The 13,835-nt window shown below is 39.2% G+C and overlaps 1 protein-coding gene across 7 annotated transcripts in view; it reads right to left on the reverse strand.

Moving 5' to 3' along the window:
- Window positions 1-13,835, reverse strand: part of CLCN3 (chloride voltage-gated channel 3) — a 70,726-nt gene that overhangs the window by 29,657 nt on the left and 27,234 nt on the right. Inside the window, exon 1 of one of the 7 annotated variants that reach the window (XM_040589164.1) lies at window positions 11,496-11,711. The exons of 5 other annotated variants lie outside the window; for them this stretch is intronic. In XM_040589164.1, the coding sequence (XP_040445098.1) occupies window positions 11,496-11,577 (82 nt within the window). In that variant the 5' untranslated portion in view covers window positions 11,578-11,711. Of the gene's footprint in view, window positions 1-11,495; window positions 11,712-13,835 lie in introns of those variants that run through there. One more of the 7 variants, XM_040589202.1, reaches the window with a different exon arrangement.

The following is a 13,835-nucleotide window of genomic DNA, read 5'->3' on the forward strand; positions in this document are numbered from 1 at the left end:
AGGCAGGCGGGAGTTTTTTTAGTTATATTTTCTTGTTTGTTTTTTTGATGGTTTTTTTAATTGCAGGCTCAGCTTCTTGGTGTCGTCAGCAGAAGTTTCCAACTTACTAAAAAAAAAAAAAAAAAAAAAAGGGAAGTCTTCAAATGGCCTATCTGTAAACTTCCAAATGCTACAAACGCAGAGGTCAGCAGCCCCAGCTCTCATCAGCAACTAATTAAAATTTATACATGGGTAAAATGTGTCTCTTGCCTTTAAATTTGTGAAGTCTGAGATGTAGCAGAAGCAGTGTGTCAGCTACCACTATACTCAGACCCAAAGATGTGTGTCTCAGCCATCTACTGCTTAAAGAGGTCTCATTTATACCTGCTATGTAACACAGTATTTATTTGGACATTTTCTTTGTGATGAAAGACAACACAGAAGAAAATAATACGAAAATTCTATTAAGACAAAATGCAGTCTAAAATTTTTAAGATACACAAACTACTATTTATTACATATACACACATATATAGAAAAGCTTAAAATTCTATATAACTATTAAAATATTACTACTGGGGGGGTTTAAATCTTAAAGTATAAGAAGACAATGTAAATGGAGGTGAAAACTCCTCAACAATGCCAATACCATTCTTTCATGCTAGACTGGCTGCCATCTTTCCTAATACTGTTTTTTCCCTAGTACATGCCATATTAAATTCTCCCTCATCTATTCACCATAGCTAAGCCCTGCAAATCTCTTCACAAAGCTGCTGCTAGTCTCTCTTAAGGCAGATGTAAAGAAGCATTACCTATGCTTCCATTAATAAAAGGCTAACAACAACAAATTAAATCAGATTTGCTATTAGAGGTGATTGTGAAAACCTTGCTTTAGGATAAGGGATTCAATTCTCTTGCCATTTCCAATTCTCCTAACAAGAAAGGAAGTCTTAAGATAAATGTCTGGCTAGCTGAAATGGCAAGCTGGTCTTGTGGAAGAGGCAGTAACAAAATTCACACTGTAATGATTAGTTTAGCTCTCAAAATGAGAAGAATAACAGAATATATTATGAAAACTTTATTTTTACATGAAATTAACCTCCTTCACAAAACAGGGGGACGTAAATTCAGCCACAGTTTAATGAGTAATCTCCTACAAAGTTACAATGTGATCAAGAAGTTTCCTGAACCTTAATGATCACGGTAGGACAAAAGCTTGCCTTTGCCCCGGGACAGTCTGTTTTATGCCCTGCTATACGTGAGGCTGTATCAAGCTGTAAGGAGCGTGCAATCCTATGCAGCACAAGGCAAAGGAGAGCTGAGAGTTATAAATGTCCACAAACAGTAACAGATGATTTTATGCATATGACAAGGTGTTGAATTAGAATTCTCTCCAGGGAAAGCATCAGGAATGGCATCATACTCACTGCACCAGACCTCAAGCAGAACCTGGAGTAGACTACAAAGAACTATCATTGCCCAGATGCAATAAAAATCCCACCAAAACTCTGTCAGGTTCTTACTTTGCCAGCATTTGCTGGCACGCCAAATACTGGAATATAAGCGATTATTGTATGATAGGGAGGACACAGAACAAGATGTGAAGTTGCAGAGGTGGTTTTGTTGAATACAGTGCTGCCCTGATAACCTGATAAACTTGTACCAAGTGAGAAATACGCAGCCGTGATAGCCTGCATTAGCACATGGTAGAAAGGCTGCCCTATAGAGGACCGTGAAGAGGACATCTGTACAAAATCTGATGCTCTGTACCTAAGACATGCAAGTGTGATAGCAGTGGGAGAGGACATTCTCCAGCTAGTATAATGACCTATGTAGCATATAACTATTCTAAAGAAGAATTTACAGAAATATACCTTTACCAATAGTCAACATTTTCCAAACTTCCACTTCCCTTCCTTTTCTAGCATTTCACATAGCAAGATGCTCCTTCCAGTTCTGATAAGGGTTCTCATCAGCATAAACACATGTAAATTCTCATCATTTATTGCCAGTTTCACCTAAATGTTATTAAATTTGTTTTCAAGTTGATAGATTTTATTAAAAGTCCTTACCATAATATACATTTTTCATCACAACGTTCTAACCTCCAAGCAGGAAATCATTACCCCAATAAATTGTAGCATGTAGCAACTGAAGGCTTCTGGATAGTCCCAATGTTCAGAAAGTATTTCCCCTTCCTTCCCCTTTCACCCAGTCCTCAAGTTTCAAGACTCCTTCTCAGGCTATAACTCAATGCAAGTGCTTTTCATCAAAATACAAGCAGCGTCAGTCTTAAAAACTGCAACAGGCGCTTAGCACACAAGGTATACAGGTACAACCTCTAGCTGTAAGAGAACACCCCCATTTTCCATATGAACATACCTGAGCCATTCTGCAGCTGTAAATAAAGTAGTGCCTTCTTTTTGTTACGTATGAGTTTGCTTAAGACTTTATTACACTGGGAAGCAGATATTAAAAGTGGCAGGCAGAACTTGTATTATTACTGTTATTTCAAAATATCCCATGTTACTACAGGGAGGGAAACAGTAATACACTGATCCTCTCAGACACTCAATACACCTCACAGGAATCCTTACAAAGCAAATTCAACACAATCCATCCACACTTTGCAAAACTAAGGCAGGTGACATCCTCTACCATCTTAACAAACCTGTATTCTCTACACATAACAAGGAAGCTGCTGCAATCACAGACTGCAAGCTTGCAGACAGTAAGCTCCTAGACAATAAAAGCAAAACGCTTCTTCAGAGAAATGAGATTATCTCTTTTAGGTGATTCAGTCACTGTAGGTCTTGCCTGAACTACCTTTTGGGAAGGCAGCTGAGTTTTGTTATCCTTTCATGCATGTAATTCCAAGCCTTCAGCACAATCCTTTCTCAGCAATCAGCTCCGGTTGTGCTGAAGAACTGCTTCAAGTGAAGTTGTTAAAAAAAAAAAAAAAAAGGCAACAAAAAACCTAATACAGAACATGCATCATGTTGAAAGAAAAAAAATTGTAATAAGCATTAAGGTTAACAGTAAAACTCTGGACTTTGGGACACCTGACTAGAACAAGGTACAGCAAAAACAAACAAACCAACCTGCTACTCAGACAAAACTGCAACAAGAGAAGTAGATTCCCATATCATAAAAAAGCTCTCCTCTCCAAAGAGTTAGCTGCTTTTTTTGTTGGTTTTTCTCAAATGAGAATGAAAAAAAAAAAAACCAAACCAAAATCACTACGCTTGACAGAAAAAGGAGTCCTTACCACGCTCTCTCTCCTTCATTTCCCTCTGAACATGAAGTTACACTGAACGGCTGTTAGCTCCCAACACTTATCCACCCTCCTTCTTGTTTAACTAGTCTTTCCTGATGTAAAGCAGAACAAGGAAATTACAGAACTAATATTTTGCTATACTCATAAAGTTGTTTTATACATTACAGTTTCTTCCATGCCTTATGTCCCCTCTGAGACAAGGAATATCTCTTTTTTCATATTCTGTATTTGTGCCTCATACAAGTAGTCTTCAGTGTTGATTGATGTTGGAACTATGACAAACATGACAGAAAGCTGATTTATGTAGATCACATACAGCATTTTTCAGGTGTCATGCACAGCACTTTCAAAGGCTGCCTCACCTCTTCTAATAGTTATGCCACAGTCCTTTGTCCTTTTTCAGTGGATTTCTTTCAGATTTGAACGCAACCCTGGGCAACAGGCAGCTGATGAAAGTTGTGGGGTTTTTAGAGAAAAATGTCTGGTAAGTTTTTAGCTAATTCATTTAAAAAGAGGAAGAGATCACGTCAGTAAGGACAAATACCTTTAAAACACAAGCAGACCACTACTAACTATTGTACAGTCACTGTGGTACAGTTCACAAATTTTCACAATAAAACATTTTAAAACACTAACAAATCAAAACATGAGTTGCTGACATAGATACACAGTTGCATTTTTCACTTCACAGATCTCTTGGAACAAGTCCCCAGTAAAGGAACCCAGCAGATCATAAAGATCTTCAGAGTCCTGCTATCCTTCCCTGATATGAAGAAATGAAGAGCCAGTGAGTGGGCCTCGGTTCTCTCTTCTTCCTGGTGCTCTCTTCTGGGAAGGCTCTGGGTTCTACTTTCCACGCTCTATGATTTAAAAATGCCACTGAAAGTACACTTAAAACACGTGACATTAAAGAAATGCAGGAGCTAGTGCTTCACAATTATCTAAATACAGTTACACACAAGAAAGGGGTTTTGCAATATACTTGATGCTTATAATTCCTGCATAACTGTTCAACAATCCTTTCCAAGTCTTTTCCTTGTGTGCAGTGTTCCTTCTTTTCTCATAAAAATCAGAAAAGAATCATCAAGGTTTAAGACAAATGCTGCACCCTGGGTAATCAAACGGTGCATGACAGATCTTTATGTGCTCCTCCACTATGTGGTTATCTGAACAGTTAACCAGTATCACCTAGAAAACAAATCTCCACAGCTACAGCCTCCATAGAGAGTAAGATACAGAACTGAGACATGAACAGGCCTAAGAGGGTGGCTAGCAGAGTTAACAAGGGACCATAACTTTATGATAATCTTTAAGACCCCTTCTATATGCTATACATCATCTGAATGTGCATCACAACATACACCACTGTATCAAACTGAGCATGGATCAGCTTACTCCATTTTATGAAATGAGACATACCTCAGTACATAATTACACAGTAAGGCTGAGCTGACCTAACGGACTGCTGCCACCCAAATAGAAGATCTTGCTCCCCCTGTTTCTCCCTCCCATTCTTGGTCACACATGTCTACCCTCACCCTTGGATCTGGTTGCACAGTAAACCAAACATGCTAATGCTACTAAGCAAACGAAACTAACAACAGCAACAAAAAAACCCTGCTATTACACAAGCTGGAATAAAGCTTCTGTGCTGTCAGACAAGAAACAAGAGCCAGTGCAAGAGTAAGAACCAAAAGATGGGGAATGACAAGCAAGTTCACCCTCTTTCACAGCAACAAACTGTAAGACTAGTTATACTGAAATATATAAATGCACCCTTGGGGTCTTTGTTAGATTTTAATTATGTATTTCTGCTGGAAACAATTCAAAACTGCTATATAAATATTAATATCCACACACTATACAGTAACATCCATTTCACAGAGCTCAAAACTCCCAAAGGTGGCTATGTTTAGAAACAGTTCAGCGTTGTGAACACAGTAACAGATAAACAATGTCAATACTGGAGTCAATGGCAGAGCAATAATAGGACCCAATTTCTCAAAGGTATTTCTCTAGAAGCTACATAATTGCTAATGTTTACAGCAAGAATACACTAGTTTGCTGCTGCTCACGCATCCCTTTTTCTAAACAGTGCACATCTACACAGTATTCCACGTAACAGTCATCCTGGCTGACAGCATTGCAACATGTTTCATTTGTGCTACTCCAAGTAGTGTAAAAGGAGGGAGAAAAAAAAAAAAATGCACCTCTGTGAGTGAAAATGAAGCTAATCAGTTTACACCGAAGGCTGGAATAAGCTCTCCCTGACATGACCATCCAAATCTGCTGAGTGTTAAAATCAGCAGGGGCTGTAGCTTTCCGGAGGCCAGATACTAATCCAAGGCTTTGCTTCACCCATGTGTCCTTGGGTATTAAGGGGCAAGGAGAATGGAGGCGGGGAAGCAACCGGAACCCAACTCACACCATAAGGATCGTTTACACTTGTAACAAAGAAGATTTGTATACACAAATTACATGTTAGTGCCTCAGCCTCCCTCCGCCTCCGTGTTCAGACCTCAAAATATGAGGCTTTCAATTAAAGAAAGACAAGAAACAATTGATAGTTTATTTAAATTGTCTGTAACCACTCAAGAGGAGTCATTAAGCACTGTTGTCTCTTCCTGGCTAGAGGTAATTTTTAAGTTTCAGAATCAGAGGCACAGCATGTCATGCCAGACTGCTATCATTCACTACCGCTGATGATTTAATGATTTTGAAATCTATGTAATCAAGTAACACGTTCCCCTTTGCGTGTAACTGAATTTTAAGCCTGTCTCTGCAGCTGGCTCTTCTAAACTGCACCAAAAGCTTACAAGCACAAATTGATCTCTGCATTACAATCAAAATGCATACAAAAATGACAAAAGTATATATACACAAACTGAAAAAAAAGAAAATCAGCAGGAAAGTATCTGATAGGTGGGAAACAGGAAGACTCAGCAAGTTTGGAAGAACAAGAAAATAAATAAAATGCTTTACCAAAGTACTGAGTGATAATCCCCTTCCCTCTACTTCTTCTACAAAAAAAAACAAAACAAAACAAAAACCAAAAAAAAACACCAAAACCAAAAACCTGTAGGAGTTAAATGAAAGTTGAATAGTAGCACCTCAGAGTTAAACCAAGGCTTTTGGAGACTTGCGTCCACTGCAAATGCACAGGAATCTGAGAAGGCGGCAAAGCAGATGTCAAGTATTGCTCAATGTGTACATAATTAAAAAAAAAGAAAAAGCTAACATAAATAGCTGTGGCTTTTTACTTTAGGTGGAAGAAACACTTCTGTTTCTATGGTGCAGCAGAAAAAAAGGCTTTATTGTTACAGATTTCTTTTCATGTAGTCTTAAAACCAGAATTAATTGTATTTATTACATCTACAATGAATAGGGACTTCATATATGCAAGTGGAGAGTTATGGGGATCCCCACACTACTAAATTTACAACATAAATATAAGATGAACAGTGCAGGAAGGAGATGAGAAAAATAAAAGGTATAAAGACACGTGAAGTTAGATAAAGCAAACATTACAAAAGGGAAGTAATCTATCGTCTAACAACACCAAGGCAATAAGGGTCAAAACAACAGAAATTTAAATAATTAGATTTCTAAGCATTGCTGCTGCATGTACATAAGAGCTACTTACTTATACGTTGTTTTGGAGGACAAAGACAGGATGCAACAAAAATAATAATTCTGCTAATATGATTACCCCAATTAGGCCATGTTCAGGCCCAAGGAGGGCATAATCTTGATTTTTTCATTAGCTTTCTAATATTTCAGATAACGGTACACCTCAAAATTATTTCCTAAAATGAAAAGTACATGCCTAATAGAGAACCTTAACAGTCACACAGCATATGCAGACAGATCACCTGTGACTACCTACAACAAACTGCAGTTATATTTCATGGTACTTCACATTAATCACCAAAGACAAATACATTAAACTCAACGGAAAATCCTTATCCCCTTTTCGTACTAGGAACCTTAGAACAAAGTGCAGCAGAAATTCAGTGCCATAAGCATGTTGAATTTCTTCAAGTAATGCTTCTTCTCAAAGCAGTCAATGTTAGACAACTATAATAATCAATCACATTTTCTGTGGACCTCCAATTAGTCTAAGAATTAATTTTATTACTCTTCCTTTGCCACAATACAATTACAGCGTCAAACTCTAGCTCTGAGCATGCGTACACAACTTCCACACCCATTTACTTCAAAGGTCACACTGAGAATTTTGGTCTCTAATGGCTTTTGATTTATTACTAATTCTTAAACATAAGAGGCCATAAGCAGAAATGCAGCCTAAAATACAAAAGTGTAACTTTCTACCACTTAAAGGATCTGAACTGGCTCAGTATGCATCTGACTCTTCCTAGGATTATTATTAAACATCCTTTCCCCCATAGCTTATGATCGCAGGTGAAACTGGAGAGGGAGAGTAGAGTGGTTTCCCCAGTGTTACTGTTAATAGTATAGTCTAAGCAACAGGAGTTGCACCTACATGCAGTGGTGACTGGTGTGCAATAAATGAGATTGTGAGTTATCTTGTCTCTCAGAAAACTTAGGTTTACTAAAACTAAGTCATAAGTAAGTTTGGTGTGCTCTTTATATACGTAATTTTCACATCTCCTAGCTACTGACTCAATCGCAGATTATTAGTGTAACAGTATTTCATTAATTTTGCTTGAGGATATGCAAAATCTAAAATTCAAGACGTACTTATGCATAAGTAACAAATAAAAGGGAGTTAACAACCCTCATTCTTGCTGAAGCTCAAGTTTTGCTGCTGGTAGCCTGGCCACTATACATGTTCTGCTATTGCAGAGATTTCAAATTTTTAAAGAATGGTAAAATGAATGCTTACTTAGGAAACAAAAGGCAGGAGGGGAATCCAAAAGTGTGAGCATGTCTGTGAATAATTGTAAGACAAACAAGATAACTCATTATTTGGAAATTTCAAAATGGTCCAGCTAGCAAAAATGATGCAAAAATAAATCCAAGGGCAGAGAAATCAGCAACATAAATTACATATTTTTTAATACAACATATATCCCAGCATATGGATTATTATAGAAAAAATTCTTATGAAAAAGCGTATGTGTCAGTTACTTATGATACATGCAATCCTAAATCAGGATTTGAAAAACCCTCTCTGAGGGGAGTAGTACTGTTAACCCTCTTAGTTATCAGAGAAGAGAGTAGAAGCGAACTGTGCTCCTGCAGTTTTATTTCATTATATCATGGAGAATAAGGAGGTCTGGAATGATGCATTTAGTACGACATAAAAAGAAATCTCAGGACAGAGCTAGTTAAAGGAAATCCTGATAAGAAGTATTCAGTAGCACCTGTATTTTTATCGATGAGAAAAACTGAAGAGCAATTATAATTAAAAGATAGACACAATTAATAAATAAGTATTAAAAAAATCTTTCCATGTGGTATTTTACAGCTTATTTGCACTGAAAAAAATAAAGTATCTTCTTACTGTAAACCAACGGGTCAAGCTTTTAATAATAATGTATTATAATATTTTGTATATCATCACAACAAAGATTAATAAAGCCCGTTAATTAAACCTCAAAGACCCCTAATGGTTTAACCAGTTATTTCATCGTTGCTGAGGTACAGCCACTTAGGGTGAGCCACTGCAGTCAATTAGTGCAACAAATGCTTTGATGTTACAAAGCAGTTTTGCATGACATGAACATTACCCTGCAGGACAGAAGAGCTGTCAGGATGTAAATAAGGGAAAAGAATTCCACAGGCTTTGACAACTAAGCTTGTTTTCTCCCAGTATCTTTATCTCTTTTCTCCTAACTTGCTTACAATGCTCAGAAATCTACATGAGGAAAAAATTTTGATAGTATCCTTTTCTAGACTCACAGATAATAAAGAAATGTCAAGACTTTAAATTTCTGGGTTTATCTTTTAGCATTTTAAGTCTCATTTTGACAGCTAGGTGACAGTAACAGATTACTGTGGTATTATTGTCAATCTGCAAGAAATACAAATTTTGATGAAATCTATGGAACAAACTGGTCTGGAGACTCAATTTTCTTATGAGTCATACATACTTAACAAATTAAGATTTGCAAGAGATTATGGGAACACTGTTGGGATTTTGTTGTTGTTTGGTTTTTTTGTTTTCTTTTTTGTTTGTTTGTTTAAATCTAAACTCAGTACAGCAAACCCAAGAAGCACCAACAACACTGGTTTTGAAATACAGTATTAGAATATAGGAAGTACAAGCCCTAACAGAATTTAATGAAACTGCAAAAAGTGACAAGTCACAACTGGGAATTCTCTTGTTGGTTCCTAGTGGTGCCACCAGAATGGGAACACCAAGTTGAACCCTTGACTGTTTTCATTAAATTATTTGTAAACTGTATGTTTAATAGCAATACTCCAATGTGCCAGACACCATTTTGCACTGCAAATATCTACTTCTTGTATTGTAAAATCAACTAAATTCTGGTAATTTCCAGAAATATAAAGCTGATCACATTTCAATGTCTAACCATAACTTCCACAGTTTGAAAGTGCGTTAGGGCTCCTTTGCAGGTTTCATCTTTAAATTTATCTAAACTCCCAGAATGGCTGTTGTTGGAAGCGACCTCTGCAGGTTATCTGGTCCAACACCCCAGCTGGTTTCCCAGGACCACGTCCCAACAGCTTTTGAGTATCTTCAAGGAAGGAGATTTCACAACCTCTCTGGGCAACCTGTTTCAGTGCTCAGTCACCCTCAGGGTAGAAATCTGCTTCCTGATATTCAGAAGGAACCTCCCGTGCTTTAGTAGTTTGTGCCCATTGCCCCTGGTCCTGTCGCTGGGCTCTACTGAGAAGAGCCTGGCTCTGTCCTTGCACCCTCCCTTCACATATTTATATACATTGATAAGATCTCCAATTCACACCTTCCAAATGTGCTAAGAAAATACCATCCTTCATTTCTCATAAGCCTGACTTGGAGAACTATCCAGGACTTGCTATACAGTTAATGATCAGGGCCTAGGAAAAAAGTGCTTGTCTTAAAATAAGCCATACTGGAACTTGTTGATATTCTTAACATATGCTGAAAAACCTTCTAAAAGTCATAAAAAGACCACCACAAATAACCTTTTGTGTAAGCTACTAAAACACAGCTAAAAATGCTAGGTGAACATAAAAAAAGTGTAAGCTAATTTATTTATAGAAATAGAGATTAAAAGGAAAGGTGAAACAAGAAATTAACATGGGGGAAAATTAATGTAAATCATATCTTTATTCTTAGCCTACGTCCTCTCTTAATACCATCACTAGCAGCAATAAACGTCGATAACTGTGTAATTTTAGATTAGCTGATTTATACAAAACTAAACTGAGAATTTGCCACATTTACTGTTTTTAAACACGAAAATGTAACCATGAAATCCAACCAAGAAAAAGCCACACTTATATCCTCAGAATTTGAAGGCATAACTTCATTATATTCCAACACATGCCACAACTTCTCTCAGTATAAAACCAGACCTTTATAGAACATACTCTGCTTTAAATTTGCAGTAAGAAACAAAAGGCAAGCTCAAAAGAGGATTCCCCCTCCCTGAACACTGATAACACTCTTTTCTTTTTTAAATCTGCTTCCTGGCAAGCAACGGTGTAAATAATCTATGACAAAGCTCCAGTTTCTTAAGAGCTCATCAATACTGGTTTAACTGAGGTATTGCAATTATATAGCTTTCCGTTCTCATATCAAATATGTCAACAAAGAGTCAAGTCTAAAAGCATGTACAGAAACTTCAAAGCTAGACAAACACTGCTCCTATTCAAGTTAGCGAAAGGCATGAAAATAGCCTATTTAATAAACTCTTGCCAATTTGGTCATGGCCAGTCATAACCACAATTGGGGGGGGGGGGGGATGCGTGTTGTTTACGAGATGGTTTTACTGATTTAAGAGAAAAAAAGAAGAGGAGAAAAAAAAAAAAAGGAGGGAGAGAAAAAGGAAAGACTGCCACACATCGAAGATGGAGTCACAAGCCGAAGAGATGTGAAGCAGGACTAATCTGCCCAGAGAGAAAACAGTCAGTGACAGCGCAGGGACCAGCCAGACCCGAGATCTCCTCCTACAAAAGGCATCGGGCTGGCAAAACAAAGCAGTGCGATCATTAACAAGCCTTCCACACATCAGCTTCATATCGGAACAGCAGTCTCACACATCCAGATATGCAAACAAGTAACTCGAACGTAAATTCGGCGTACCTCGTTTATGCAACTCCCTGAGCGGAATACCATCTCCTCCCCCGCCATCGTAGGGCAGATAGGGATCGGCAGAGACATCCATGGATATGACGAACCCGAAGCCCGTCTGCTGGCTCAGGAGGGCCGCGGCATTTCTTACACAAGGGCGGCCGCGGGGGACGCTGCCATGTTTGACCAGGATCCGGCCTGCGCGCCGCCGCCTCGGCGCAGGAGCCGGCTCTGCCGCCGCTGATGTCAGCGCGGGGCGGCCGCAGCCGCTGCCACTGGCTGCGCGGGCGGCGGGCGCGGCCCCGCGACCTGCGCGCCCCGCCCCGCCCGCCGCGGGAGCCGGGGTCCGGCTGTGGCTGCCGGCGGGCGGCACGGAGCCCGGCCGCCACCTGGGGAAGGGGGGGGGGGGCGACCGCGGCGCCCCCGCCCCGCCCGGCGGGCGAAGCGTCGAAGGGAACGGCCTCGGGGTCGGGCGTGCGAGCGACGGAACAAGTTCCCTCCCACGCCTGCAGCTGCCAAGCCCGCAGCCCTGCCACCGAGGGCACGGGGGTCACCGCTCCGTCAGAAAGGCAAAGCTACCAACAACCCCGGGATCTGCACGCACGTTGTTCGCCTTTCTGGAGCCGCACCAGCAGAGACCCACTCATAGTCACACTCGCCTTGTCTCTGGAAGGGAAAATTCACGTATTAGCACCGGGGTGGGGGGGGAAGCCTGGCTCCCGGCAGTTTTATTTACTCTTTTCAAACATCAACATGATTACCACAGAGGAAGAACGATGTAACCCGGCTCCCCGGGGCCAGCTTACCCTGCTTGCACCTCCACCCCCCCCCGTCCACACTGCAGAGCTTTAAACTCTACAGCAGTGAAGTCAGATTCAAACATACCTAACTCAAATTGTACGGTGTCTCCGATTTTTTTGTGATTATTATCCTGGTATTACAGCTGCATAGTATCAGTACTGATATTAAAAAAACAGGGGGGCGCACAAATCATAATAAACACAAGTCCATACTTAAGCTTGCATTTCTCCAGACATTGACAAAATGCTCCCAGTCCTTTAAAAGCCGCAGACTCAAAATAGGCACCAACCCACACGAATACTAACCAAGGTGATACATCATCCAACAGTGACTGTTACAGCTTTGGCAAAATCCGAGCACTTCAACTAACCGGCCTCTAAAGATAGGAAATCTTAAGCTGAGTATGTAACTGCTCACAACTGAAACAGATGTTATTATATACATATATTAATTTATGTTTACTGTATGATCTTGTGCTGCTCCTATCTTGCAATTACTGGTAAGAAAACCATTTTACATGAGACTCCCATAGTTCAGTTGTAATGGAATATGTAAGAGCTGCACATTGTTTTTCCTTTCCTTCCTCTCCAGCAGGTAAAATAAAATCATGTTCCTTGATCTATTATTCTCAGTGTTCCACTTCAGTAACATGTGTCATACATTAACTACACAATCCTTTAAATTGCAGAGATTAATTTTCATCAAACTACATTAAAAAAATGCTCTCAAGAGCTGAAAACACATATGCACACCTTTAGATACACTACTTCAGTATAAAACTTCAATACATCTTGCACATGTGTATGTATACACACAAACACACATAATTTACATAACCAAGGGGTCCCAGTGAAATCACTGAGACTATTCACGCTTGGCAAAGTTGAGGATATTGCGTGACCGCAGCAACACAGCCCAGCATCCGTTTCATTCACGCAGGACACAAGGAAAGGAAGAAATTTTATTATGTAGGTCTTTTCACCTCTCAAAGTGACAAGACAGACAACTCTTTTTAAAAAAAATCTTACAGTGCATTAGTTTCTTGAATAATTTTCCAAGTATGTTCTTAAGGAAGTGGTTTATGTTATAAGCCAATGTCACAAGCTGTGTACCATAAATTATATTTTTAGCACAGAGTAGGACATAAAAGAATACTACATTTACGTCATATGTCAATGTATTAAATCTTAAAAATATGGCTCCAATACAAATGTTGAGAAAATACTGTTATCTCTATAGATGCAAAAACAAGTGAGAATAAAGGGGGGGGGGAGAGCATACATATAGCAAAAATACATTTTCAAACCTTAAAGACTATCACCTCCTAGACAAAGGTAACCCTTGAGCCACAGGTACTCTGTTCTAAAATACTGGTGTCTTCTACTGGGTTGAACAGATGTTTCTATTTGCTGTCATCTAAACAAGGAAATGGCTTTGAAGAGCAGCCTCCTACAATCACCTTCTCAACATGAGCAACTGAATCAAAGCTCTTGAATATCCAAAAGTGACGTGACTTTCAGAGCCATTTATGCATTCTCACTATTTCTTTTT

Source organism: Falco naumanni, chromosome 1 (genome assembly GCF_017639655.2).
Source record: "Falco naumanni isolate bFalNau1 chromosome 1, bFalNau1.pat, whole genome shotgun sequence".
NCBI lineage: Eukaryota > Metazoa > Chordata > Aves > Falconiformes > Falconidae > Falco > Falco naumanni.